The 26,749-nt window shown below is 41.3% G+C and overlaps 2 protein-coding genes and 1 long non-coding RNA gene across 3 annotated transcripts; 1 reads left to right on the plus strand and 2 right to left on the minus strand.

Moving 5' to 3' along the window:
* The first annotated feature begins 3,040 nt into the window (after positions 1-3,040).
* On the plus strand, positions 3,041-5,141 carry LOC134192304 (uncharacterized). Its single transcript, XR_009971925.1, has 4 exons — positions 3,041-3,159; positions 3,219-3,257; positions 3,333-4,720; positions 4,915-5,141. It is a non-coding gene; the product is annotated as an uncharacterized LOC134192304 (long non-coding RNA).
* Positions 5,142-6,224: 1,083 nt separating this feature from the next.
* LOC134192272 (ras suppressor protein 1-like) lies at positions 6,225-14,701 on the minus strand. Its single transcript, XM_062660994.1, has 10 exons — positions 14,572-14,701; positions 14,455-14,505; positions 9,408-9,475; positions 9,286-9,338; positions 8,708-8,826; positions 8,569-8,651; positions 7,729-7,843; positions 7,535-7,670; positions 6,613-6,696; positions 6,225-6,459 (listed from the first exon to the last, which is right to left on the minus strand). Exons 1-10 carry the CDS (start codon positions 14,678-14,680, stop codon positions 6,447-6,449), a joined length of 831 nt encoding a protein of 276 aa, XP_062516978.1. The 5' UTR covers positions 14,681-14,701; the 3' UTR covers positions 6,225-6,446.
* A 1,544-nt stretch (positions 14,702-16,245) lies between these two features.
* Positions 16,246-23,999, minus strand: LOC134191786 (sugar transporter SWEET1-like). Its single transcript, XM_062660408.1, has 7 exons — positions 23,956-23,999; positions 23,773-23,889; positions 21,669-21,864; positions 18,658-18,822; positions 18,477-18,596; positions 16,575-16,696; positions 16,246-16,512 (listed from the first exon to the last, which is right to left on the minus strand). The coding sequence occupies exons 1-6, from the start codon at positions 23,997-23,999 to the stop codon at positions 16,604-16,606; spliced, it is 735 nt and encodes a 244-aa protein (XP_062516392.1). The 3' UTR covers positions 16,246-16,512; positions 16,575-16,603.
* Between the last annotated feature and the right edge of the window lie 2,750 nt (positions 24,000-26,749).

Genomic DNA, 26,749 nt, shown 5'->3' on the forward strand with positions numbered 1-26,749 from the left:
CGATTGGCTTTGATCTTCCTGACAGTGGGGATGGTGGTATCCCACATCATAGCGATGTCATCCGTCTGCACAAGCCTATCAGGATAATGCCGGTACCATCTGCTCTCCACTGGAACCCCAAAATGGCGACAAATATCCCAGTGAATGATGGAGGCCACCTGATTGTGTCAGTCAGTGTTGTCCATCGGTGCCAAAGCACTACAGCCTGCCACAATGTGGTCGACTGTTTCCAGGGCTACACTGCACATGCGGCAAGTAGGACTGACATCACGAGGTAGAATCTTGCGCTCATAGCACTGAGTCCGAAGAGCTTGGTCTTGAGCAGCAACAACCATTCCCTCAGTCGCTGCAGAAAGATTCGCTGCCTTTAGCCATTCGTAGGTATCTTTTGTGTCCACAGGCGGTTGCTCAGTGAGACGGCGATACTGCCCATGCATAAGCTTCCCGCTCCAGGACTGCACACGAAGAGAACTGCAACACGTACGGTAGTGTCTCGCATCTGTTTCAGGCGCTTGCTCAAAGCCACCTTCAACCGAGATGGATGCATTCCTGTGTAAGCTCTGCGACTTGTCGTCCCAAGCAAGACTCCTAGGCAGCTGTGCAGTAAAGCGGCAAGCCATGTGCTTGATCAAGTTTGAAGATTTTCCGCGGTCACACTCCCGTATCATCTGTATGAAAGGATCAGAACTGTCAGCAAGGTAACAGTTCAGCCTCACAATACAAGATTGATATGCCGACTCAGTCTGTTGTAACCCCCTACCCCCATCGCTGCAAGGAGCGTACAGTCGGTCAACGTCTGCAGAAGGATGGTGGACACCGCGCATAGAGAGGAGCTTTCTGGTCCGTCGATCAATCTGCTGCAGGTCCGTGTACCCCAACGAATGATGCCAAAGCTGTAAGTGAAAACTGGTAGTGCAAACCCTTTGATGGCTAGAATCTTGTTTCGACCATACAACTCAGTCCGGAGAACCACCTTCACTCTTCGGAAGTACTCACGACGGAGTCTCTCCCGCATCATGCTGGGTTGAGTACCGTTACTCTCATCTCCACCCAAGTACTTGTAGACTTGACCCGGTTCCAGACAGTTGATGGTGTTCGTTTATCCTACCGTCATTCCAGAGTTGTGTCCAGATAGTCTGCCATTGACAAAGTGTGCAACAGCACATTTGTTCAGACCAAACTTCATCTGGATGTCATCAGAGAAGGTACGAACTGTGGGCAACAAGCCATCCAACTGATCAGAGTGTCTGCCATGCAGCTTTAGATCACCTATGTGAAGTAGATGACTGATGAACTGACGTTTGGCAGTCTCACCATGCCCAGTGGTGATCCGGTAGCCGTAATCGGTTCTGTTCAACTTCTTACTCAGAGGATTGAGAGCCCTACAGAAGAGAAGTGGAGAAAATGAGACACCTTGTAAAAATACCCCTCCTGATCTGCATAAGCCTTGTCTTGATCATACTGTTCCCGCAAGAAAGTACCATCGATGTTCTCCAACACTTCATCACACGTGACAGGAACCCGCACAAGACTGGACTGATTTTATTCATCTAAAGGCATTGGAGCAACCAACCGTGTGGCACGTTGTCATAGGCTTTTTGGTAGTCCACCCAAGCCATGCTCAAGCTCTTGTGCTTGGTCTTACAGTCTTCGGTAAGCAGCTTGTTGATCAACAGCTGATCCTTTGCACCAAAAGATCCCTGTCGACAACCCTTCTGATCCGGAGCCATGAGGTTTCTGTAAACCAAATGCCCTGCAATCCTCTGCCTGATGACTGAGGTGAGGGTCTTATAGAAGACAGAAAGACACGTGATAGGCCGGTAATTTTTGGCCTGGTCAGTCTTGTCATTTCTTAGGAATCAGAGTGGTTGTTCCTTGAGACAACCAGTCGGGTGCAGAGTCTGGATTCTGAACCAGCAGGTTGTAGTTACGAGTCAGATCAGTGTGAAGACACGTGATACGCTTGACCCAGAAACCATAAACCTTGTCTGGACCAGGAGACTTCCAGTTCCCCTCATTTTGAGACACGATGTGACCTCATTGTTTGAGATAGGTAACCACTGCTGCTAATCTCTCCGGTGCGTCTCGCCATAGGTTTGACGTCTCAGCCAGAAGGCAGACTCATTGTGATGTACCTCAGTTTCTAGGATTTCACCCCAATACTGCTCGATCTCAGACTCGGATGGCGGGGAAGTGATCTGGATAGTCTGCTTACCCAACTCTCTGTAAAAACGTCCAGCATCTTGTTGAAACAAACCGTTCTGGCGAAGTCTCTTACGATTCTTCTCCAGCCTTTTGGTCCGCTCGACTTTGGGCTTAGTTCCGTTTTCAACTGATTGATGGTGACCTCACAACTCTTCGAACGGGAAATTCCCAACCGATGCCGGAGAAGTCGGAATTCATGTAACATACGAATGCCCAATGAACTCTTTCTAACCTCCAGCAACATTGGGATTGCACGTCGAAGTGTGAGACTCTCCATATCCAGCCTTCGTCTCCATGTCGGTGTTTGAGAACTGGTTGACTTTTATTATTATTATTATTATGTGTCGCTATGCCCCTCCATGATGGGCAAGTGGGTCTTTACCCCTATCTGGGTGCCCACCAACCTGGCAGGTGAGTCCAGCAGGGGACATGTTTCTGTCCAGTCCACACTGCAATCAATGACTAGCCAATTCGATATAGATTGCAGGCATTACGGTGACCGCGAACTCGATACAGCACGCCTAGTGGATATTATTGTTATTATTATTATGTGTCATTATGCCCCTCCATGATGGGCAAGTGGGGTCTTTACCCCCATCTGGGCGCCCACCAACCCGGCAGGAGAGCCCAGCAGGGTACATGTTTCTGTGTAGTCCACACGGCGATCAATGACTAGCCAATTCGATATAGATTGCAGGCATTTCGGTGACCGTGAACATAGGTACAGCACGCCTAGTGGATATCAATGACCACCAGGAAAGCACTGAATGTCATCGTCAACGGACCGTTCGCCAGACCGTTTGCAGCACTAAGGTGTTGTCTTTTGCCGTTTAGCCAAGACTTTTTCGGATTTGACAAGTATCCGAAATGCGGGATGTGGTCAGTCAGTTTTCTCCACCGTGACGACAAGGAGGACAGTGTACCACCACCAGCATCATCATCAAGAGAATTGTTGTGAGAGCATATATCAGCGTTGCTAGTGGATCACATTGAGTTGTGCCTTCCTTGCTTAGGATTGTTTCGGCACTAACAAACAGATTGGATGGTTGTCGGTAAGTGTTCACTAGTACAGGCCAAATTGCGAGACAGCTGATAGAAATGCTTGCTATTGCCACTTGTCTGTTTAGGTTGTTAAAGGCGTTGGTGGCGTCCACGAGTAAGATGGCTTCTGTATTCTTGTCATCAAAGATGGTATTCATAGCATATGTGTTGCTGCCTCGCACCGGATGTCTGGCCAGCACAAAGTTGTAGTGGACTGACTGCAGTTTCAAAATAGTGAATCTAGTCAAAGCATTTATGAAGGCATGGTGGCCGTGTCATTGAAGGTGGTTCAGAATCTGATTGCTTTCCAGTGAATGGAACTAAGCAAGGATGTGTCCTGGTGCCCACACTTTTTAGCATATTGCTTTCTGTCATGTTGATGGATGCCTTTTTTTATGAGGACAGAGAGTTCACATTCAGTTCAGAATGGATGGTGGAATCTTCAATCTTAAATTTTAGAGTCTCTGGTTAGGGACTTCCTATTTCCTGATGATTGTGCACTAGTTGCTCACAGTATTGTTGACATCCAGTGTATTGTCAATTGTCTGGCTAACTCTACCAATTGCTTTGGCCTGGCAATCAGTCTAAAAGGACTGAAATGATACTTCAACCACGCGCCCCTGTTCTACTTTCAAACCTCCATTTGTTATTATCAACGAGAGCAAAATGTCTTATATCGACAACTTTACATATCTAGGAAGCGAATGTCCAATGATGCTACAATAGACGCAGAAGTATCACAGCGTATTTTCAAAGCAGACTCCGGCTTTGGAAAGCTCTTTCAACAATTATGCAAGAGACATGACATTTGGATCGATACCAAGATTGCAGTATACAAAGCTGTTGTACTATCTATTTTGCTGTATGGTTTCAAAACTTGGACCACATGCAGGCGTCACATTAAGAAACTTGAAGCTTTTCATCTTCTTTGCTTCACAGCATCTGTGGTGTTCGCTGGCAAGACATGATGTCGAATGTTGAAGTGTTGGAAAAGACCAATATGCCTAGAATTGAGTACTTTCTTATCAAATCTCAGTTCAGATGGACTGGACGTCTAATTTGGATGTCTGATGACAGAATTCCCAAGCAGTTATTTTTGGTCAGTTTGCTTAGGGAAACGTCCTCAGTCAAAGCCAAAACGGTTTGAAGACTCACTAGAGACCAACTTGAAAAAGTGTTCAATTGATCCCAACAACTTGGAAAAGATAACATCAGATAGAGCAACTTGGAGGAATGTATGTCTTTCCTCACTAGAACATTTGAAGAGAAAAGAGTTAAAACAATAGCACTTAAAGGTCAGAATAGAAAAACAGCACATCTGCGTTATGTGCTGGTTTCTAATGTGAAGAATATATGTACTTGTCTTTCATGTGGGACAATTTTCCGTTAAAGTGCGGGCCTTGCATCACACAGGAGAGCAAACAGACATTGACTGGTGTCATCACTGAAATCAGTGGACAACCATCACCATCATGTATGTATGTATGTATGTATGTATGTATGTATGTATGTATGTATGTATGTATGTATGTGGCTCAATTGGTTAGAGTGTGCAGTTGGAGATTGGCAACATCCAGGACCATCGGGTCAGAGTTTGAGTGCGGGAGGGCCACATACATAAGTTACCTTGGGCAAGGAACTAACATACACTTGCCTCTCTCTCTCCAGAGTGTCAGTTCTGTCCAAGAAGAAGAAGAAATGACATATAGACAGTGACTGCTGATAGCATTGTAGCATTGTAGCATTGTAGCATCGTAGCATAGTCATTGCAGTATCGAACCTGAGCCTTAGGGGCTCTTGTATGTACGTAGGTACAAATAATGCATGTATGTATGTAGGTATGTATGTATGTATGTGTGTGTGTCTGTATGTTTGTCTGTCTCGGAATCTGGGCTCTCTTCCCAGTAGCAGTGCCATCTTCTACTGAGCACGTCCACAGGTTGCGGATAGTGAAATGGCCTTTAGATATAAAGATTACCTGTGAAAAAAAGAATAGGTACTGCATGCTTTCACAAACCGAGAACACGCCTTACAGCAGGTTGGCGCTAGTCTGACTGATCTGTTCGCCACGAGCATGATCCTATTCGAAGTGTCTGTGATGCGAAATGTTGTTTTACGTGTTACTCTATGTATAGCCACAAGATTAGAATAGTTGTAAGCCTTGACGTGTCTTCACACGGGGCCTATTCATGATTAGTTTGCACTAACGCTACTCGTTCACACTGATCCTAATGATAATAAGTGTAACGCCATTCTAAAGCCGTGAAGAGTACTAGTACAACCACAGTCGCGTTAGTGGTTGCACGTGACTTTGGCACGTGAAGTAGTTTACAAGAAGGGCATGTCTGATGTGGTATTGTATGTTTAAACGTACAAACGCAGCAACAGCATGGCGACGTATACGGAAGCGCAGGCAGATGTGTCTACGTACGTGGCTGTACATGTGACAACTCCCGAAGGAGCTGCCAGAGAAAGCAAACAAAATGTTTCCCTCTTCAAAACCTATAACAAATTCTTGCCGGACATGACGGAAACGGAAAGGTTAATTACACTCACGTGCCCCAGTGACTTACTACTAATCATAGTTAGCGGTCTGAACGCGCTTGCGCTGATGTTGGCCTAATCATAGTTAGCCTAATCAGTTAGTCCAGATGTTGGTGTGAACACGCTCTTAATTAACGAAACGTGGATACGTGGTGATGGAATAAACTTAATTAATTAATGTATTTTGTTAGTCTGTCGGCATAATTCCACAAATTGTCTGTTGACTGTGTATCTGCTTACCAAATCTGCTTACTAAACAACTCCCCTCCTGTTGCCACTGTCTGTGCTGTCTCTGTCTGTGATATCTACCCTCTATCCCGTGAACATTTCGAAGCTGTTCTTGAAGAATACCCCAGTGTCAAACGAACTATGAAAAAATTGCTGAAGAAAGATTGTCTCAACTGGGCAAGCAGTCTTCTCGCTGTAACACCGGGTCAGATTTGGAAAACTTCAATTTGATAGCAATTACTCCAAATCATAAACTGGAGCAGATGAGTCTGAGTTAATCAATTAGCTGTCACCCGTATCATTTAACTCTCTGGTACATTAGAACTACTATTCTACAAAACAGTAAAACGAAAGTGTTAGCAGTTTAGCAACAATCAGCCATCAAATCTCAATTAGTCTTCATAAGAGTTAGTAACTTCAGTGACACATCAATCAGGTGAGCTGCAACAAATCAAAATCAAAATAAATAAACTATACAGTACAAGATCTGTTTAGAACAAAAATACTGACTATAACATTAAAGAAACAGCTAACACTATTAATTATATTTCACCAGTGTATGCTACAATCGATGCTACGAGAATTCTATCTCACTTCTTTTTCATCCGGCTCTTCTTCAGTGTTTTGTCCTTCTCGACAACTGGTCTGTCTGGGGCTGCCTTAAAATGATTCACCAACCTAACAAAACCAATCTTGAAATAGTTAACAACAAGTACTATTCTGTCAGCAATAATTATATATATATATATATATATATATATATATTACAGAATTATTGATGTAATTTTAATCTGAAAATGTTTCAAACCTGTGAAGGCTTTTTTCATCTATGTGGGGCATTACGAAAGGTGTTATGCAAACAGAACATTCTGGCATCGTAATAACATCCACTTTTGAAAAGTAAACACCAAATTTTGAGTTTAACATTCCAACACAAACTAAAGTCAAACCTTCCACAGTTCTGCTTCATGAACATGAATATCACAGTAATACACATTTTGCTTCTTTACTGTTTTGATAAGTACAGCATAAGCAAAGCCAGCACTTTCATTCCAGCATGCATGATAAGGTATGTATGCTATGACATCCTGGCAGACATAACACTATTTCACAGCACAGGCCTTCAATGCTGACATTATCTTTGACAATGAATCTTGAGTCTCAGTATCATGTACCTATGATTTAAGTTAATTAACTATAAACACAAGTAACAAGATCTGGATAATGTGATATTACAACTGCCCGTTTGAAAGAAACAGTCTTAAGCAAGTGTTCCTGGTCCTGGAAGCTTATGCTCATTGCAATCGAGGATTAGAAGGTACGACCCATCCTCATCATCGTGTTCTTACCTAATTCTTCCAATAACCTATTACTGAAAAGTCTGAAATTTTAATTAAACAGAACATTACCACAATATAGTCATATTAGGAATTCTAATTTGTTTTAGATTACAGTTGCCTATATGTGCCTATTGCCAACAAGACCCGATAACACAAGAAGTGCCAACTCAACTCACAGCGAATATCCAGATGATCGCAGAAATTCAAGCATGTGCTTTGGACCAATCTTCAGTTTCTGCTGCAATTCTGGTAAAAGAGGATTTCCCTCTGCCTTCAACACAGACTTGGATGTATCATAAAGAGCCAGTCCAGCTGAAAAAAGACCAGCAACATTACGAAAGCATACAACAACTAATTACAACAAAATCACCCAGCTCAGTAGGGAAGAAAGTGAGTTGATTACACTGAAGATGGAGTTCTTTGAGTTTAGTCAGTTTGCCAATCTCTGCAGGGAGTTCTTCTAATTCATTGTCTCTCAGCACAAGCTAAGAAAACATTTGAGACACCGATCATACCTCTCACCTAACATGCACATGCAGCAGCACATCAACATATGCACACAAACACATGCAAATGGACAAAAACAAATGAACAAATGTCAAGCTCTCCACGTCATTCGACGTTGATCTTAGGGTCAGTTGAAGACATAGCTCCCCCTGCCTCTTGAGACAGGGCCTGTGCTACGTGGAGGCTTGGCCAGCACTACAGTCTGCCTGTAGCTTGGCCGGAGTCATCCAGGTACAGGTACCAGGTGCACTGACAATGACGCAGCTCTGGGACTAGACACCAAGGCCCACAAGTACCCGTCTGCTGCATTATGTTACTTGCATGATGTTACTGCCAAGCCAGCGGTCATGTCCACCCCAGTCAATGACCAGGTACTCATTATACTCTTGAGTTGAGAGAAGCAATTGTGTGTAAGTTTCTTGCTTAAGAAAATTATGTCATAGCTCGCATCACTGTGACTTGAACCTGCAACCCTGCAAGGTCCCGGATGTTTTCATTCTCCAAGTGCACTCTAACCAATTGAGCTACAGCACCACACTACACGCACGCATGCACACACACACACACACACACACACACACACACACACACACACACACACGTCCACTGTCAACACCTGTCACCAAAACAGCTAACACATACAAGTATGTGTATAACTAGTCTAATGAATAGATAAAATTTAAGAGCAGTACTAATTCACTACAATTTGCAAGTTGGAGAGGTTTCCTATCTCCTTCGGCAGTCTGGTAAACTCATTGTCTCCCATATACAATGCACGAAGTTGACCTACAATACATCACTTCAAAGCCTCTGTCACCTGACCATCCTAAACCAATACTCACTCAGCAAGAAGAAATTGCTAGGCAAAGATGCCTCTGTCAGATTGTTATAAGTGAGATCCAATACTTCCAGCATTGGAAATGAGCCAAAACCCCTTGGTAAGTCAGACAACTTGTTCATCCTAATGAGAAGAGCAATTACTATGCCAAATAGGTACAGTACCTCATGTATATTTCAATGTCAAGTTCCTTTCAGTGTTTTTAGTCCAAGCAATTTTTACCTAATTTAGATTAATCCCAAAATTGATTTTAGTGTTCAACAAAACAGCGTATGTTACTGCATACAGCGTATACTACCAGTTCTGTGTCCATCTGACTTTACTAATAACTGCTGACACCTCAGCTCATGAATCTATTGATGACCACAATTCAGAAACACAATGATGCACGACAGTGCTATCTTACTTTGTGGTCAGTCCCCCCCATCCCCCCTTTTACGTGCAGTTGAAGCCATATGGATAACTTGTACCAAATGCAAGGGTAACACTGAAAGGTTAAGTGTATGTTTTCACCAAAGTTTGGAACACTGAAATATACATGATATAGTAATACAATAATTTCAAAACTCGTGATTTACTCACCCCAGATTTAAGTGCTTTAGTTTTAAAAGGCCACTAATAGCGGAAGGCAGAGACTACATATATAACATAGTTGTCATTTAATTATAACCACTACAACTACTGTCGCATCAATAACTTGTTACCTCAACATGATTATCAAACAAATTGATACTTTCCACGTTCGTAAGATCTATGATGTTTGGTGGAATAGCTAAAACAAATTCTGTTAGCTCTTCATTTATCAAAGCTAATCATATTAATTAATTAAAGACATACAAATACAGAACAGACAACGACAGATCGACAGAAAGACAGATGAAAGTAGTTTGAACATTACTGAACAATTGTACAGGTTTGTAAGCAGCCATCATGTACTCTCATTTATGATTTATCAAATATATATGACCAGACAGATAGACAGGAGAGAGAGAGAGAGAGAGATTGTTTTATTGCCATAAATCCTCTACTTGCACAAAACCTAATTAGTCCAATTCTGCTTCAAAAATTGGAAAACTAGTGGAATTAGATTTGCATATCATAGTCAAACAAAAGGTGCATGTCATTCCTAGGTTCTGACAATCTCGATAGCTTCTTGACAATTACTTTACTGTTGTACTCTGAGAAACTATTGAGAACCTTCTCCTTCAGAACCTCCCAAATTGGCAAATATTGCTAAAGATTTTTTCATCGATAAGACTGCACTGATTTGAAAGACATTGTAGAAAGTACTAGTATCAGCTTGGAGGCCACATCTTCCAAAATGTTTGAACACAACAGAGACACAATTAGATGAAGTTCAAACAAACAAACAAACAAACAGACAGACAAACAATGCAATGTAAGAAAGTTAATGAAAAAGACATCTAATTTTATAGTCAAGTAGCGCTGTCTATGACATAACTGTAGTTTTACAAGACAGGAACATCTATGTTCCTTTTTATTCACATAGTGTAGTATTCATAGTTTACTTGGAGCAATACTCAGCCCTTGCTTGCTAGTGGATTTAGCTTTAATTTTGAAAAATATGAACTATCTAGAGAGATAAAATACATGTTCGACTACGGGCATTAAGGAAGAAGAGTGTGCGGGTGCTTGTGACGTACATAGTGACGTGTTTTGGTGGGTTAAACAGCAGCAGACTCTGTACAGTGTCGTAGTGTCTGTTTCTGTTATGCCGCAAAAAAAGAGCAGAGCTACTTCTCGCTCAGATTGGTCGCTTCAAGAGTACTTGGCTCTGTTGGGTGAAACGCTGGAGCTAGAATTGAACAGCCTTAGCATTCAACTGGCACAAAGGATGAAAAGGCCGTGAGGTTATGAAACCATTGAAACGGGACACGAAGAGACGTGAATGAGGGTACAAAATCAGCGTCTGAGACCGAGTTGCCAGTAGCATCCGGTGGTTCCCATGAGCCGAATACCAGGATTGGAAGGAAGAGCAAGCGCATGCAGGAGATAATTCAGACGGCAACGACACTTATGTTCTCCACGGAGCAGCAGCAGTTTATCTCCAAATTGGTGACAAAAATAGTGCATGCAAAAAAGTCGCAGGTAGATGCAGATGGCCACACAGGTGCAACGAGTTCCGGCAGAGCAAATCTCGAGAAACCAGCAAAAGGTCTTTTAAAGTCCAATGTACAAGGCTTGCACGAGGAGAAGCAAGTACGCCAGAGCTCTCGGAAGATGAGGAGGATATCAAGCGGCCAGCTCCGGATCACACACAGACAGGTATGCTTATAGATTAGTCTCACTCATTGCATAGCGTCTATCCTGTTTCAGAAAAATGGGTTTAGAAGATCCCTAGAAGCGAGTTCGTTGACTTCGATGCGTTGTTGGCTGAATGACCCAGTTCAATTGTATGCGCAGCCGGTGCAATGACTGACCAGTCGCACGTCACATTAGAGGTTGGCCCTGCAGGTCTGAGTGTAGCACAGAAACATCAACACCGCTTGGTCATGGACCTTACCTTGTGGTTGACGGCATGGTCTTTGTTTGTAAACATGCTATCAGTGAGTAACCTAAGTTGAGTGTCCGAGTTATTTGGTTACCAGTTATTAATTGCTCAAGTAGCTAGTCAATTTACTACAGCAGCATGGCTACAATACGACATAGCATTCCGTAAAGCAGCCTCTCAAGAGCCGGCTCAACCCTGGGACAAAGTAGATGCGTCATTATGGTCCATCTGTTTCACCAACCAGGCAAGAACAGTATGTTTCAAGTGTCGGGATTCTGGGCACCTAGCGTCCCAGTGTGACACCAGTCTTTTCGGCCAATGGGCGACGGCAATTCCAGTCAATCGGGAGAGCCTACAAGCAAGGGAGTTCACGTCATCGCCCTCACGAAAGCCAACTCGGGCGTCATGTGCAGAGACTACAAAATGGAACGTGCAACCACGGCAAAGGAGCATGCAAGTTTGCCCACACCTGTAGCCGCTGTGGCAGGCAACATGCTGCCCTTGATTGTAAGTCAAACAGGCAGTAAATGCGGCAGGAGAACCACAGTAGTTAAGGACAGTACCTTTAGACTTAAGCCCAGTTCACAGTACGAAGTTGGTACAGCGTACTGCGAGCATCCTGGACGCTGACAAGGATGCTCACACGAGCGTCCATCGCACAAAGAACACACTGCGACAGTGGTCTGGTGCTGCAAAGTAACCATGTGTGTACTGTACAGTGTACTCGCAACAGACATGGACAACGATGTTTTGCTTTTGTTGTGCTGCTGCACCGTAGCCTCAATCAAGCATTTTCTTTCATCCTTATGTCCTTGTAGTCCTTTAACTGAACTTGCCAAATGCAGGGAAAACCACGCACACACTCAATGAAAATTTCCATCAACAAATCAATGATCGATGCCACGTCAACAAATAGAATATCCCGGATACGTACAATGACTGACTTTTGATTGGTTGAAATGGAGCACGTGATGTCATCGAACGCTGGGTCACTTCCGACTAGGATGTTCGATTAGAACTTTTCTCTATTCCAGCACCGTGGACACTTGCCTAGTGTCTTGCGAGCTTCGTGGACGCTGACATGTTCACAGTGTAACGCTGACACTTGCTCATTGTCAGCGTCCAGGACGCTCGCTCATTGTCAGCATCCAGGACGCTCGCACGATGCTCGTGCCAGCATCGTCCTGTGAACCGAGCTTTAATGTAAAAGTTTCATTTTCTGTTGCAATGCCACCCCATGCACGGAAGGTTGATTTGTTACTAGAGAACTTAGAGCAAGGGTTCAGAATGGGTTGTAAGGACGACATTCTTCATTACGCAGCACGTAACCTACAGTCGGCAGTTCAGCATCCACACGTTGTTTCGGCGACATTGGCAGCAGAGTGTGACAAAGGTTTTCTCTCCAGGCCACACAACCATCATCCACTGGCTAATTTCGTTTCTTCTGGCTTGGGTGTAGTACCCAAAAAGATGGCTCTTGGCGACTTATCTGTCATCTATCAGCACCCTTGGGCAAAAGTGTGAATGATGCAATCGACAAAACTGATTTTACCATGAAATACCCATCAGTGGAAACAGCCATTGCTATGATTAAGACATTTCGATCATCCCCATACATGATCAAAATTGACTTCAAGAGCGCATTCCATCATTTTCGTGTCCATCCAGAGAATTCCAACTCGAGCCACCAGAGAATACCAACACAGCTCTCTCCTTGGGAAATGGTCCAGTCGGTATAAATCTATTGGAGTTTAAACGTAGTCCTTATTTGCTCATTATTGATTATTTCTCTCGTTATATTGAAGTGGCTCATCTGCAGTCAACAACTTCAAGAGATGTTATTACTGAGATACAGACAAAATTTTCCTGTCATGGGATACCAAACACATTCATTTCAGATAATGGCCCTCAACTTAGCTCAAATGACTTTGTCACATTTGCTAATAGCTACGGGTTTCGACATGTAACTTAAAGCCCCAATTGTCCACAAGGAAATAGGGAAGCAGAGAGAGAAAGCGGTACAGATGATTAAAAGTTTGTTTACGAAAGCAACAGATCCATTCCAATATGGCTTTATTGATATACCGATCAACTCCTCTCAGTAAAGGATATAGTCCAGCAGAACTTCTTATGTGTAGGAAGTTATGAACAACACTTCCTATAACGCCAAAAGAAAGAAAACCGTTGATACCAGATTTAACAGCATTACAAAAAAAGAAAAGAAAAATTTTGATGAACGTCATAGAGTACAAGAATTGCTGACATTGAAGACAGGAGATAAAGTTTGGATCACAGACAAGGAAGAGAGCAGGACAGTTGTTAAGCAAGCAGCACTGACGTCTTATCTAGTGGCTACTCCTCATGGAGCTTTCAGATGAACTAGACGACAGTTAAATAATGAAGCAGTCAAAAAGAAGATGAAGTGGAGCAATCACAGTCTTCCGCCGAGCAATCACAGTCTTCTGTTGACTCGGGAGAAAATCAGTCATCTTTGGACCAACTTGATGGATTCTCAAACCCTGTGCAGTCTGAACAACAGTCTACTAAACGACAGTACGTGACAAGATCAGGGAGAGCTGTCCAACGGCCTTAAAGATTAAACTTGTAAACATATTGATAATCAATACACAATTGTATTTACTTAGCTTCATTGAGAAAAGAAGATGTAGTATATGCATGCATTGCTTTTACTATACAAACATTGCATATACGGGACTTTAGATATATACCGGTTCAGTCAATGAAGAGGACAAACCAAATGCCCCAGAATTCTTGGATTATTGAAGGAAGAGATGTATCGTGCAACTTCAGAGATGCAATAGCAAGACTCTTGCGAAGCAGTTGTCATCTCTCCTCCCTAAACATAGCTGCATGAAGACTTCAGCTCTCAGTGGACAGTCATAAACATTTAGAGACTGGGACCACAGGTCCCTTCTGTCTAGTCATAATGTGTCTGTGTATTTTGGTATGTATAACTATATTTAGTGTGCATTGTAGTTTTCACCAGTTTTCATGTATGTAATGGACACGTAAATTAGCTATTGCTTTGGTGCTATGGTTCATTTATGAAAAATATATGTATTAACAGACAGACAGACAGACAAAGAGACAGACACTCTCTTCTCATATACACTCTACTTGTACATATGCTAACCAGTCCTTGCAACACAACAAAGCCATAAAGACAGAGACAGACAGGCAGGCAGAACCGTACGTTCGAAGGGATTGAGAAATTATACCTGTAATTTTGTTGTGTGATAATGTTAACCGCGTCAATTTCGTGCATTTGACTAACAGAAGACAATACCAATGAAATAGATCATCAAAGTTAATTAACTTGAACAACACAAACATACAAAGCTCGGGAAACTCAAGAAGATCAGATAGTCCTTTCGCATCCAAATCTAATTCGTGATGACCACTCTTTCGAGTATCATCAACAAGTTTTCGAACAGCCTTCGCCATCTTTCCCAACACAGAAATATACGGGAACTAGGTACAACTGCATACCCAGACCTTCATGCGCGGCCATATCCAGAGCTGACACCTCGTTTTCCCAGACCTTTCAAGCGATCTAACGCACCATTTAGAGAGTGCGGTGTACTCATGACTATTATGAGTATTCCGTTCTGAGAATTTTAAAATTGGTGGAGATCCGCTGCGCCGTTCTAGAGACATTTGCGCGCGAGTGGAGGCGGGTTCGATCGGAAAGAAATCACGTCGTCCCTGGAAGACGACGACACCTTCACTGTCCTCAATCGAACCGGCGTGCGCGAAGTAAAACGCCAGCGGCGCAAAGATATACGCTATACAGGTCACCGAGCACCGCGAACGGCAGCAGTTGCTATTCCACGTTGAGAAATTAGCTAAAGACCGCGCGCCAAAGAAGGAGCGCAGAAGTGCGGCGGTTTGCGAGCGCCTCGAAGAAGAAGAAGAAGAAGAAGAAGAAGAAGAGGTTATATTTGCCCAGTAATGCCCCTTCAGCTTGAGGCTGGTCTTCCAGGGGGTCCTGCAGCAGCTGCCTAAGTAGACTGCCTTCTTCCCCAGCATTTCTGCTGGTACTTATTTATATTCCTGAGTCGAGGGAAGCATTTGTGTGTTAGTTTCTTGCTTAAGGAAATTATGCCATAGCTCGCCATTACTGTGGCTTGAACTTGCAAACCTTCAGGGTCCCGGATGTGAACACTCCATAAGATGACTCTCTAGCCAACTGAGCTATTTGCACCACGCCTAGGGACCAAGTTTGGCGACGTCACAATCTACCGACAAACGCGCCAACACAAAGCGAAGCACAAAGCCACCGGCCACCGCGAAGGACACCAGTCGCTCTTCGAAAGTAAAGAAGGTCGCTTGCCAGAGGAGGAGCAGAAAGGAGTTGCGGTTTGCAGGCGCAGAGGGAACAAAGATTCAAAATGGCTTCGTCCATAGAACACTTACCTCTTTTAATTGATTATATATATGTAGATGACGTCAATATTTATTAATTAATATGGTTTATAAATATCTAAATAATGGTTTCTTAATTAATTGTCTAAATTTTGCAATAGATCATATTCACAGTTCCCTAACGAAATTATATCCAGAGAAACGTCTAAGGCAATTTTCTGCATCAGAAAGTTCTGATACCTACTAGAAAGCAAGTCCTCTCATACAAGTGTGACAGACAACTACGTCTTTGGTCTCATAGGTCGACAGATGTTTACCACCATCCAACATATGTAACTTAGTTAGAAAATGATACAATGTGAATGCGCAATGTCAATTTCAAACAAATTTGAAGACGGAGCATGGCATAGTGAAGGATCACATTTGTTTGTCTTCTCAATCAAATTTAATCATTGTTAAATACTAATTATTGAACACAGTCAATAGTAGTAGGTGAAAATAGTTGATGTTCTTAGTTAACTTAATGTACACAGGCAACACTGCATGGCAAATACCGTCAATATATTAATTGAGTGATGTAGTTAATTAATACTGACTGGTAAATGTAGTCAGTAATACATGTCTATAGCATATCGACAGGTACATACATGCATTGAGTGCAGTTGATAACTGCAAACGTTAAAGTTTCTTATATTAAATTGCTATTATCAACATGCAGTAGCTGATGCCAGGTCGTCACTTCTAATATCAAACTAGGAAATAAATTTGATTACACCTAAAGTAAGTATTACAATCTGATTCAATATCAACTACTGAGAATCCAGGATGCTGCGTGTAAGCAAGCAGATGTCAAATATTTCAGATTCAGCAACAGTTAGCTGTGAAACAGCAATTGACTTCTACAACACACTCTAGAAAGAAAGAGATACGTACTGAATTGAATGCACAGTAATTTGGTAACATACATACATACCCATTTTACTATACCTACAGTCATATGATCTATACTGACAAAGTATTGCCACTTGTCTTTTGGTACAAAGCAAACAGCGACAGCTGTATTAAGCCAAGGACTACGCCACAAAAATTTGGAACCTAGACACAAAGACAAGTAATATTACAGTAACAAAATACACATGAAAAGTGGATGTACATAAGTACATACACCAATGTCAGCGGTGTAGGAACCTAGATTTGGTTGAGGAGGCACACTTTTGCCTACGAGCATGGCTTGGTAAACAAAGCTAAATGTGTTATTAATTATTCATATATGCATGCTACACAGCAAAAACAGTATAGTGTTTGTTCAGTATGTCATGTCAATGTTATCAGATGTTATAGGCCCAAACATCTGCAAATTCTATTTGTTCAAAAGATGTGCTCAAGACAGGTCAATGATGTGTAGTAGCTAGTAGACCTACGACAAACTCAATCTACAATGCAAACTTGTAGGCTCCATTCAACAAAGCATCAGCATTGTCATTTATGTCACAACATATAATACAAACATTGCTCCTTGATTGAACAATTAGCTGCATGTACTATTCTCGCATGCAGAGACAGATAAATATGTATGTACATAACCACACTCTTCTGTGCCTATTGAATACACTTCCTACAGTTACGTGACTTTTACAAAGTCTCGTGTGCTTAATCTCCTAGTCTGCTTACAAAATAGATAAGCATAATTAACAAGACTCCATTTTCTATCTCAACTTTTTGCCAGAAATATCTTTTTACTATGCTGAACCTAAAAAGAAGATTGACATATTTGAATACTACCTGTATGACATTAATACATCACAATGTGCCTTGTCAGAACCTGGCTTTCTGTTGCTCATTACCCGAGGCCCGGATATCCGAACTAAGGGTATAGTAGTGGGACAACGTGCGCCTGACCGTATTTATACTCGATTAGTGCAGATGCAAATGAAGCTATTCCGGCCAATAGACAAACGTGATGTCGTCATAAGGCTCCACCTCTATTTGTTTGGCAGCTGTGCTACGAGAATTCAGCCATCAGAGGTCCGTCCTGTACATGATGTCTAGTACTTTGCTTTATGGGTTTAGCACATAGAAACAACGACTACAGTCTACATTTGCAAATGTATGTTTACCCACCAACAAACAGGCATCTAGCTAGAGAGCGAAGGTGTAGCTGTACCTGACTTGTAACATTTTGCTTGTTCCAGTGTTTCTGCATAGTGGTTCTGCAGTCTGACAGCTTGAATTTTCGGTGTGCGTGGCTGAGCGGTCACGGTGTTGTTGCAAAAATCACTAGTGTTGTGTTCAACAGAAATTTGGCACTCGACGGGAATTTGCAAAGGGGAACATCCATTGTCTATGACAGCGTCTGTTCGTCGACAAAGCGACTGACCTGTAAGTACGCTAATGCGTCTCTATTCATTTTTGTTATGGTATCCAAAGTCAGAAGGAAAGAGACGCCTTATCTACATTTGCACGTGCATGTTTTCCCACATTAATGTTTTGCTTTGGCTCTGACAACTTGGTCACCACATTATGACAACTTAAATGATTGCAGTTAATAAATACGGTAGGCGTAACCACCACGTGAGGGGATTTTCAATGGTGTCAATCATTCATGCCTCTTCATCTTCAGCTGCCTTACACTGTACACATGTCTTAGTGCCAGTGGTGTGCATGTACACCAGCCGAGGGTTTAGCACTGTATAGTGCTTCTCTATTCATTTAATTCTGGAATGAGTTTGGTACAGTATAACAAAACCAACAAATAACACCTTCATAACAATAAACCCCAACACTAAAAATGATGACACTGCATAACAGTGCTAATAGAAAAAACAATCACATGCAATATTAAAATCAATTATTGCATATATAAATAAAGTCTCACTTCAATGAATAGATCTCCAACCAGTACTCCATAGACTAGCCAAATTCCACCAACAAGAACCATAGCAGTTGAGATTGGAAAAGACATTGACTTTGTTGACTTCGTACGAACTACCATTGCCTACATATAACCAGTAAGATGTTAATATATGTCTGAGTTAACAACAGCCACACAGTCTTACCATAGAAGCGAGTGGAGAACCAAACATAACCACTGTAACAATATTACAAATGACTCCCAAGTGAAACAGCGCCCATTCTTCAGAGCTCATGCCAATATATTTCACATATGATAGAATGCCACCGGCTACCAGAACAGTTGCAAGCAGTTGACGTTTAACTTTTTCCTGTTGTCAAAATAATAGTTAAAGGGAAACTCCCATGAAAAACACAAGTGACATTCTGATTAATAGTTGTAACTTCCTTGATTAACTCAAGGTGCGCATACACTATGGTTACAGTAGTGTGTCAGTAGACAGCCGGCCAGCCGGTCAATTGGAATGCAGCAAATACGCTCATAGTTATCGCCAGCGTTAATTACCAGTAGCATGCCATATGTCAACATGCAATCCCACGTGTTAGTCCCTTCTCACTCTCTTCATGTTAGTTAGCAGGTGTCAGTACAGTACTTGTGCAACAGCTGTTCCGTAACCTAAGCTAGCAGCTGAGAGTTAGCACTTTAGTGCTTCTTGATTCTATTAGTAGCTCTCTTTGTTAGTAAATCTTGTTCTAGATGAAATAAACAAGCTTCCAATTTGAGGGCGTGTATGAACAGCTCGATTCTTGTCCATGTATCATTTGCCTTGACATGACCTGCTTTCTGTAGTTTGAATCATACTGTGATGAAACTGAAGACACCATGAGTTTGACAATGCAGGCTATAAAATTTTGTGTGTTAAGCAAAAACTACATGCAGTGAAATGATTCTGGAATCGGCACATTGTGGTCAGCACTCTTTCAGTAGATTGTACTACTACGTAGCAGTCCTAAAAGACAAGTGATAAAGTGCACATGCACATGTACCATGTTTACAAGCTTTGTTCTTGTTGTTAGAAACAAATGCAATAATGCACAGCAATGTTAGTAAGGCAGTAAGCTATTCACATTATCATCTCTCCAGGATGACATGCCCCAAGTTAGAAAACTGCTCTGTCCAAAAATAGTTCTATTAACAAAACTACGAATAGAATTATGGCAGTTAGCACTATCTACAATGTCACTTGTATTGTCGTACGAGTTCCTCCTCACGAAAATAGTATCACAAATCACAGGTATTCCAACGACAACGTCAAAAACTTACAACAGTTGAAAACAACCCTTTCTTTTTGCAGAAATATAAAATGCCAACACAAAGCAGAAGCATGATTGATATTCTAGCTCAAGCAAAAAATTCTTAGCATTAACTTCTAGGTAGAAAGAAAAGTGCAAAGGTGCAAAGAATACATATCTCACCAAATCAGACAAACTATTCAAGAAATGATCACACTTAATGACTACTGCAAAATTTCTTTCTCCAAAATGTAAAGTTAATACATCTCCTATATACATCTTGTATTTATCCACAGACCAAAGAGTCCCAACAAACATAGCTCATGCAAGGTTTTTTAATACAAGTACCTACAGTGGTGCTTAACAGTAAGTGAACCCTATAGTAAAATAAACTAAATGGCTGTTATTAAAGTCCAGACATGGATAGTTAGGTTGATATAACACTTCAAAACGATTTGCCATTGCAACTTCTAATACCACTTCAGAACCGTGCCAGGGACAGCAAAAAGTGATCTAGATGACCACAGTCAAAATCAAAACGAGGCCTTTATGAAGTATTTTGAGTAGAGTAAAGTAATGACAATCTTGAAAAAACATCTATTTGGTCCAGCTCAGTTCTGAAGTTGCTAATGTGAATGCCAAAAAGCCTCTAATAAGTTTCAGCCTATTGACCAAATTTACAAAAATCAAGTTTCAGTTCTTAATCTTGTGTGTAAAGCTAAGCGAACTCTTTATTAGTATTTGATAACTCTGCCTTTGCAGCTATTACATCAACTAAGCGATTTTTGTATGATTCTATAATCTTTCTGCATCTGTCCACAGAAATGATAGCCCATTCTTCAACAGCAAATGTTTTTAATTCTGTCAATTTTTTTAAAACACGAGAATGAACTGCTTGTTTCAGATCTCTCCAGAGCATTTCAATTGGATTAAAGTGAGGGCTCTGGCTTAGCCACTCTAAACCGAGGTGTTTTTCTGAAACCAAGAACAAGTTGATTTGCTAGTATGCTTTAGATTGTTATCTTGCTGGAAGACCCACCACATTGGATCAAGACTAAGCTGACAAACAGATGGCGCAACATTGTGGCTAAAATGTTCTGATGGGTAAATACCAAACTAAGATTGACTGGACCAAACTATGAGTGTGACAGATATAGTCAGCCACAGCATAGTCACAAACCAGAAGTCATTCCAGCCATACATTCTGAGTAAAGTCCCGTTTCTTCTGGTTTAAAGCTGAAATTAAATTGCTATTGCTATTAATTAATAAATCTCAATAGACCAACATTTAGAAACTTCAACAATACAAATATAAGATACTGCACCTACTATTGTATCACCCCACCCCCATCGCACATCAGCTTAGTCTGTGAAGTATGAGATGGGGCCGTGCTGGAGGATATGACACCTTTACGTGATATACTAATCGTCTGTCATCTCAGATTCACTAAACCTTCAAACTCTGCATCAGAGTTGGAGTCAACAAGTCAGCTGTATGTTTCAGTTCACTTTTGCTCTAAGAAAAATAGTCAAGGAGCTCGTTATCTTGTGAGCCATCCACTGCATTTGAAATCCACAATAGAGAAATGACCTCACGATTGTGTCATCTTTAATAGCTGTCCATGATGCTGATATTAATGAACACGTACATGGTGGTGGTGGTGGTCGTGAAGTCTTCTGATAGCCACTTAACTTTAACAACTTGAAAATCATCACTGTATGTGTCATGAACCTCTAAACATGGTACTTCAAATTCGTAGATATCCAAATTGCACTGTTGTTTTGACAGTGACCTACTACACACAACCCTTTGGGTCTTATGGTGGATGCGTGCCTGCAACATGAAGAAAGTATGGCTCTTCCCTCCTTGTGGGCCTCATACTTGTAGTTACAACCAATTGGTCAGTAGTTATCATGAACTCACCCTGTTAATTGTGTATCCATAATAAACCACAACATAAGTCGATTGTAGAAGTAGTCCAATAGCGTTGACAAGAGTAACGGTGTAATCACTTTTCATTATTCCATATGAAGTCCATAGCAGTGCGCTAACCAGAAACAATACAATAATATTATGTACGTAAGCAAAAATTATACAAGCAAATAGAGCTACCGTATTTCTTCAATTAAACACCATATGTTTATGTTTTAGCTAGGATTCCAACCATGGCGTTTAAACAAGAGCAGCATTTATTCAAAGATGGCGTTTATTTGTTATAGGTCCTCTGTCTGTGCTTTAGGACACGTACACACTGTAGCACGTACACACTGTAGGTTTGACACCTTTTGAAGAGAACAACACTAAGAACACAGGTACGCATTTCACACTTTGAAACGTCATGCAGTGAAACAGTATCCAAGTAGTCTAAGAAACATTTGCCTCACGTATGCCTCCAAAGAAGTCGTATGATTTTTCATTCAAACTTTGAGCTAGATATATTGGAATTCATTGAAATGCAGCATTTATTTGAGGGTAACGTTTAAACAAGGGCGGCATTTAATCAAAGAAATACGGTATTTGCTGTAATGTTATCACCATCGCAATATGTGCAACAGCAATCACACAAAGTGTGATTCCATACTATAGCTAATATTTTCCAATCAAAAGACATACCATTATGCAACATCTGATAACTCTTCATAAATTCGTTACATTACACACAAGTCAAAGGTCAAAACTAAACTGCCATGTAACTCTTTATAAATTTTATAGAAACAACTCTGTTGCTTGGATTATAATTTTACTATCACTGCATGTATAGGGAGGCATTATCTTTTCAAAGGGCATACAAAATTACCAAAATCCTAGTATCACAAAAGAAATGAATTTGGGCTACATAATGTCTGTATTTATTGCTAAACTTGTGGTATGTAGAAAAACAAACAGTACCACCACTAACATGAACATCCATTCACGGACGTCTATACTAGAATCAGCTATGAGTCATGAGACTTTGTAAAGTTATGTACATGTACAATGTAAAGAGCATACTCAAAGTGTGCTCAAGCACTCCCGGTCTGTGTGGCTATGTATATGCTTGGCTATCTGTGTATCTATATCTATCTACCTATTTTAACCTCCCTACCTATGATTCAGCTTTACACAATCTGCAATTTACTGTACATTAATTAAAGCTGACCCATCTAAATTTAGCATTTTAGTGTAACATTACACTTGCTGCTAATAACTCTACCTACCCACCTACCTACAAATACACGTATGTTCAAAGACTAAAAGATGACTCTAAGAGCATGCCATGATAAAAGGATTTCAAGTCTTTCTCTTCTCATTGGACTGCTGCATGAAATCTCTCCTGTGAGCTTCTATTCAAACCATGTTTGCCCAGAGTTAGTGTAAAAAGCAATGTCAGAACAATAAGAATTATTCAGGATGTTGTTCTTGGGTTCCTTTTATGATAAATATCTAAATCTTGTAAGCACAAAGACCATCCAACATTATTGCCGTAGGGCCCAGTCCAGCCTGGCCTGTTCGGTTTTCAGAAAGATGACTTTTGCCAGAAGTACAATGCAATCAACTTTCGGTATGAGATATAAGTAATTAAATAATCAATTTATAATATCAATCTATATAATAATGCACCAACACGACCAACCAGTGTTGCATCATTCTAGAAACGTCCGTCACGGTTGTGAAAGTAGAATTTTTTCTGCATTCAATATGCATGGAATTTTGACATGTCTCAGCCAAAATTGTTTTTGTAACTAAATACTTGGAGAGAGTGCTCTATTTTCAGAGTTCTGATACACATCCGGGAATCAGAATCATTGTGAGAGTCTGCTAGCACATGCTTTCAATTTCAATTATTCTGAGCTAGTGTCATGACTAGCACAAGATTAGGCTGTTGGCTCTAACGGATGTTGGACCAAATCTGAATCAACCAACTGAGCTTGCGTTTCCCAAGGAATCGTACGGAAATACCAAAGTGGTCTATGTACATTTCGGAGTGCTTGGTTCCAGAGGTGGCCGTTGTTGCACTTAGTGACTATGATGCTACTTAGGACATGACCTTTTGTCATACATAAACGACTGTTCTACGATAAAGGAAAGATGTCTCCAGGTAATGGCAACATGAAAGACTCTGCCTTCATTTCCAGTGTCTATAGCAATTGGAAAGATGGCACAGCTTCATTTAGCAGTCACGACAAAACAGAAATGCAAAAACAAACCATGGAAGTTGTAGTTACCTTACCTCGGACGACGAAAGATGTAAATGAATCGCTTTCTTCGTCCCATGCTGCTGAGAAGGGTATTAATCGCCAGTGTCTGATAAGATTTGCAGAAAATATACGATATCTGGCTAGACAAGGTCTTGCCCTGAGAGGTGACGGTGACGAAAGTGACAGTAATTTTATGCAGTTAGCTTGCCTGAGAAGAGATGATTATTGTCCACAGTTTGGAAGCCAGTTGGAACTCAAAACCAACAAATATACTATATAAGCTCAAATAAGCCCCGCAACATAAATAAGCCCAGCACCCTAATAAGCCCCACATCTGCAACTGCCTGAGAGAAATAAGCCCCAAGTCGTAAATAAGCCCCATGGGGGTTGTTACATTAGAAAGACTATGCATGCTTTGTATGAAAGTCCCGGAAACACGCATACTTCTAGCTATGAATGAAGAAACATTCAAAGCGTTAACATCCCATAGACGGAAGAAGTTACATCGCTATACTTTAGAGGAAAAGCTGAAAGTTGTTGAGAAGGTGAAAGTAGTTGGAAACTGGGTGGCTGCATGAGAACATGGCATGAACAAAAAGACAGTGAGGGAATAGCAGAGTAAAGACACAGACCTTCAAGCTGTTGGGCAACCATGCAAGAAATATCGCTTAGAAGGAGGCGCACCTTAATAAGTCCCGCATCTGCAACTTGCTGAAAGAAACAAGCCCCACGCATAAAGCCCTGCACCCTAATATCTGCAACTGGCTGAAAGATATAAGACAACGGGGCATATTTGAGTCTATACAATAGAAGCTTGCCAATCCTAAATGAAATGTTAAGCATTATGGCTCTACGTGTAGTTAGAAATATAGTGGATGAAATCCAAACAGCCAAGTACTTTTGTCTCGTGGCAAATGAAGTTACAGATGCTGCAAACAGAGAGCAAATCGTGATTTGTTTTCAAACAGTAAATGATCAATTGGAGGCTGAAGAAAACTTTGTACGTCTTCAGGTCATCGAGTTAATTCAAAGCGATAGAATAGTTCAAAAGACACTATGTTGAGAATGAACCTGTCGATCAACAACTGTCGTGACCAATGTTATGATAGGGCTGCCAATATGGCTGGTTCCAGAAGGGGCATTGCTACGCAGATAAGCACTGAAGAGCCACTTGCCACTTTTTTTATTCACTGCTATTCTCATGCACTAAAATTTGGCTGTCAGCGACACTGTAAAGAAGAACAAAATTCTTATAAATGTTTTGGACACAGCGTTGGAGATATCACAGCTCATAAAGTTCTCTCCAAGACAAGATGCCAGTTATGCACGACTCAAAGAACAACTGCCTCCGGCAACCACTTGATTTCTAACGTTTTGCCCTACAAAATCAACTGTCACCGCTTCGTCGCTCACAAGTGTGTAGATAACTATGCAGTTTTTCAAGTGCTATGAAAGAAGTTTTTCTACCGAGTCCAAAGTCAGAGCTAGAGCACTAGGCGTGGAAGCAGTCAATTTCAGAATCGATTTTTTGTTCGGTTTGATTCTTGGTGAACGTATTCTGAAGCACACAGATAATTTAAGCAGCACCCTACAAAATCCTTTGCTTACAACATCAGAAGGACAACAGATTGCCCAACGGACTTGCACTACACTCCGTAGGATTAGAACGACTGAGGCATTTGATCTATTTTGGGAGAGAGTGAATATTCTACAAGAACTACTAGGAGTCAGTGCTGCTTCTTTGCCTAGGAAGAGGAGAGTTCCATCTTTTCTTGAATTGGAGAATCCGATGGATATTGGTCAACTTTACCTAAAGAGCACTGCTGCTAGGCGATACTACGAGAGCATTGAGCTCATCACCAGTTCTATTCAGGACAGGTTTAGTCAGCCTGGTTATAAGTTCTGCAAAACCTTGAGAATCTCATATTGAAAGCAGCGAAAGCTCATGAGTATATGCAGAGTTAGCATCTGTTCTAGATCATTACAAAGGCGACTTTTCTGCCTCAAGCCAGACAACTCAACAACTGTATCTGCCTCTTCAAATGAAGCACAAACTATGGCAACAGTTAGTTCATCAAACTTGAGATCTCTTTCAACAGCTCAGCATGTTTCTCTTTCCAAAATAATTACACTGCTGCTAACAACGCTAGCAGTGAGCGCAGTGGGACAGTCCTGCGTAGTAGGGTGACAATGTCCCAAGTTCGCCTCAAAATCACATGCTAATACTTCACACTTATAAGGAACAAACAGATTCACTGCGAATACCATTGTGCCTGAACAAATTTGTTGCTGGCAGCAAACATAGACTAAGCATATTTTGCACTTTCTGTTGATATTCTTCTTTAGTGCTCATGTATAGATGGTAAATCGTCCCCTGTTTGACGCTATATTCATAAATAACTTGCTGTCTTCTGTTGAATCTCGTGATCACGTAACATAAAGCATTTTATATCCACTGCCTTTTACCACATGTTAGGCTACTCCCCTTTAATGCGAGTTAGACCAGACCAGTCTAATTTTCGTTCCCCTACGGCCCTGTTATAACTGTGCCATGCATTTAAACTTGTCCCCCTCCTTTCTGGCAAAGTCATAAGACCAGCAGTAGGTTAATTCAGCAAGCTCTACCTCAACAAAGTCAACGCATCACACATAAATAAACAAAACACCACGCCAAGAATGGTTAAATTGGACCTAGTTAGAAGTGAAACTGACACCCAGACCCTTGTGCATTAATGTACGTCTCTATATGTCATGTTTATGGTAAACGAAACAGCTAACACAACTACAATCTTCTAAATATGACAGTCAGAATTTAAAATAGTCAGA

The sequence above is a fragment of the Corticium candelabrum genome, chromosome 16 (assembly GCF_963422355.1).
Source record: "Corticium candelabrum chromosome 16, ooCorCand1.1, whole genome shotgun sequence".
Classification (NCBI taxonomy): domain Eukaryota; kingdom Metazoa; phylum Porifera; class Homoscleromorpha; order Homosclerophorida; family Plakinidae; genus Corticium; species Corticium candelabrum.

Excerpts from the sequence above, each read along its gene's own strand:
- LOC134191786 (XM_062660408.1), bottom strand. The coding sequence starts at position 23,999 with ATGGGACGAAGAAAGCGATTCATTTACATCTTTCGTCGTCCGAG. Across the intron at positions 21,865-23,772 it reads TCGTTTATGTATGACAAAAG|AAATACGGTAGCTCTATTTG; the intron begins GTCATGTCCTAA and ends GTTTAATTGAAG. Across the intron at positions 18,823-21,668 it reads ATGGATACACAATTAACAGG|GAAAAAGTTAAACGTCAACT; the intron begins GTGAGTTCATGA and ends TTTTGACAACAG.
- LOC134192272 (XM_062660994.1), bottom strand. The coding sequence starts at position 14,680 with ATGGCGAAGGCTGTTCGAAAACTTGTTGATGATACTCGAAAGAGTGGT. Across the intron at positions 14,506-14,571 it reads TCTTGAGTTTCCCGAGCTTT|TCAAATGCACGAAATTGACG; the intron begins GTATGTTTGTGT and ends GTCTTCTGTTAG. Across the intron at positions 7,671-7,728 it reads TTTCTTCCCTACTGAGCTGG|CTGGACTGGCTCTTTATGAT; the intron begins GTGATTTTGTTG and ends GTCTTTTTTCAG.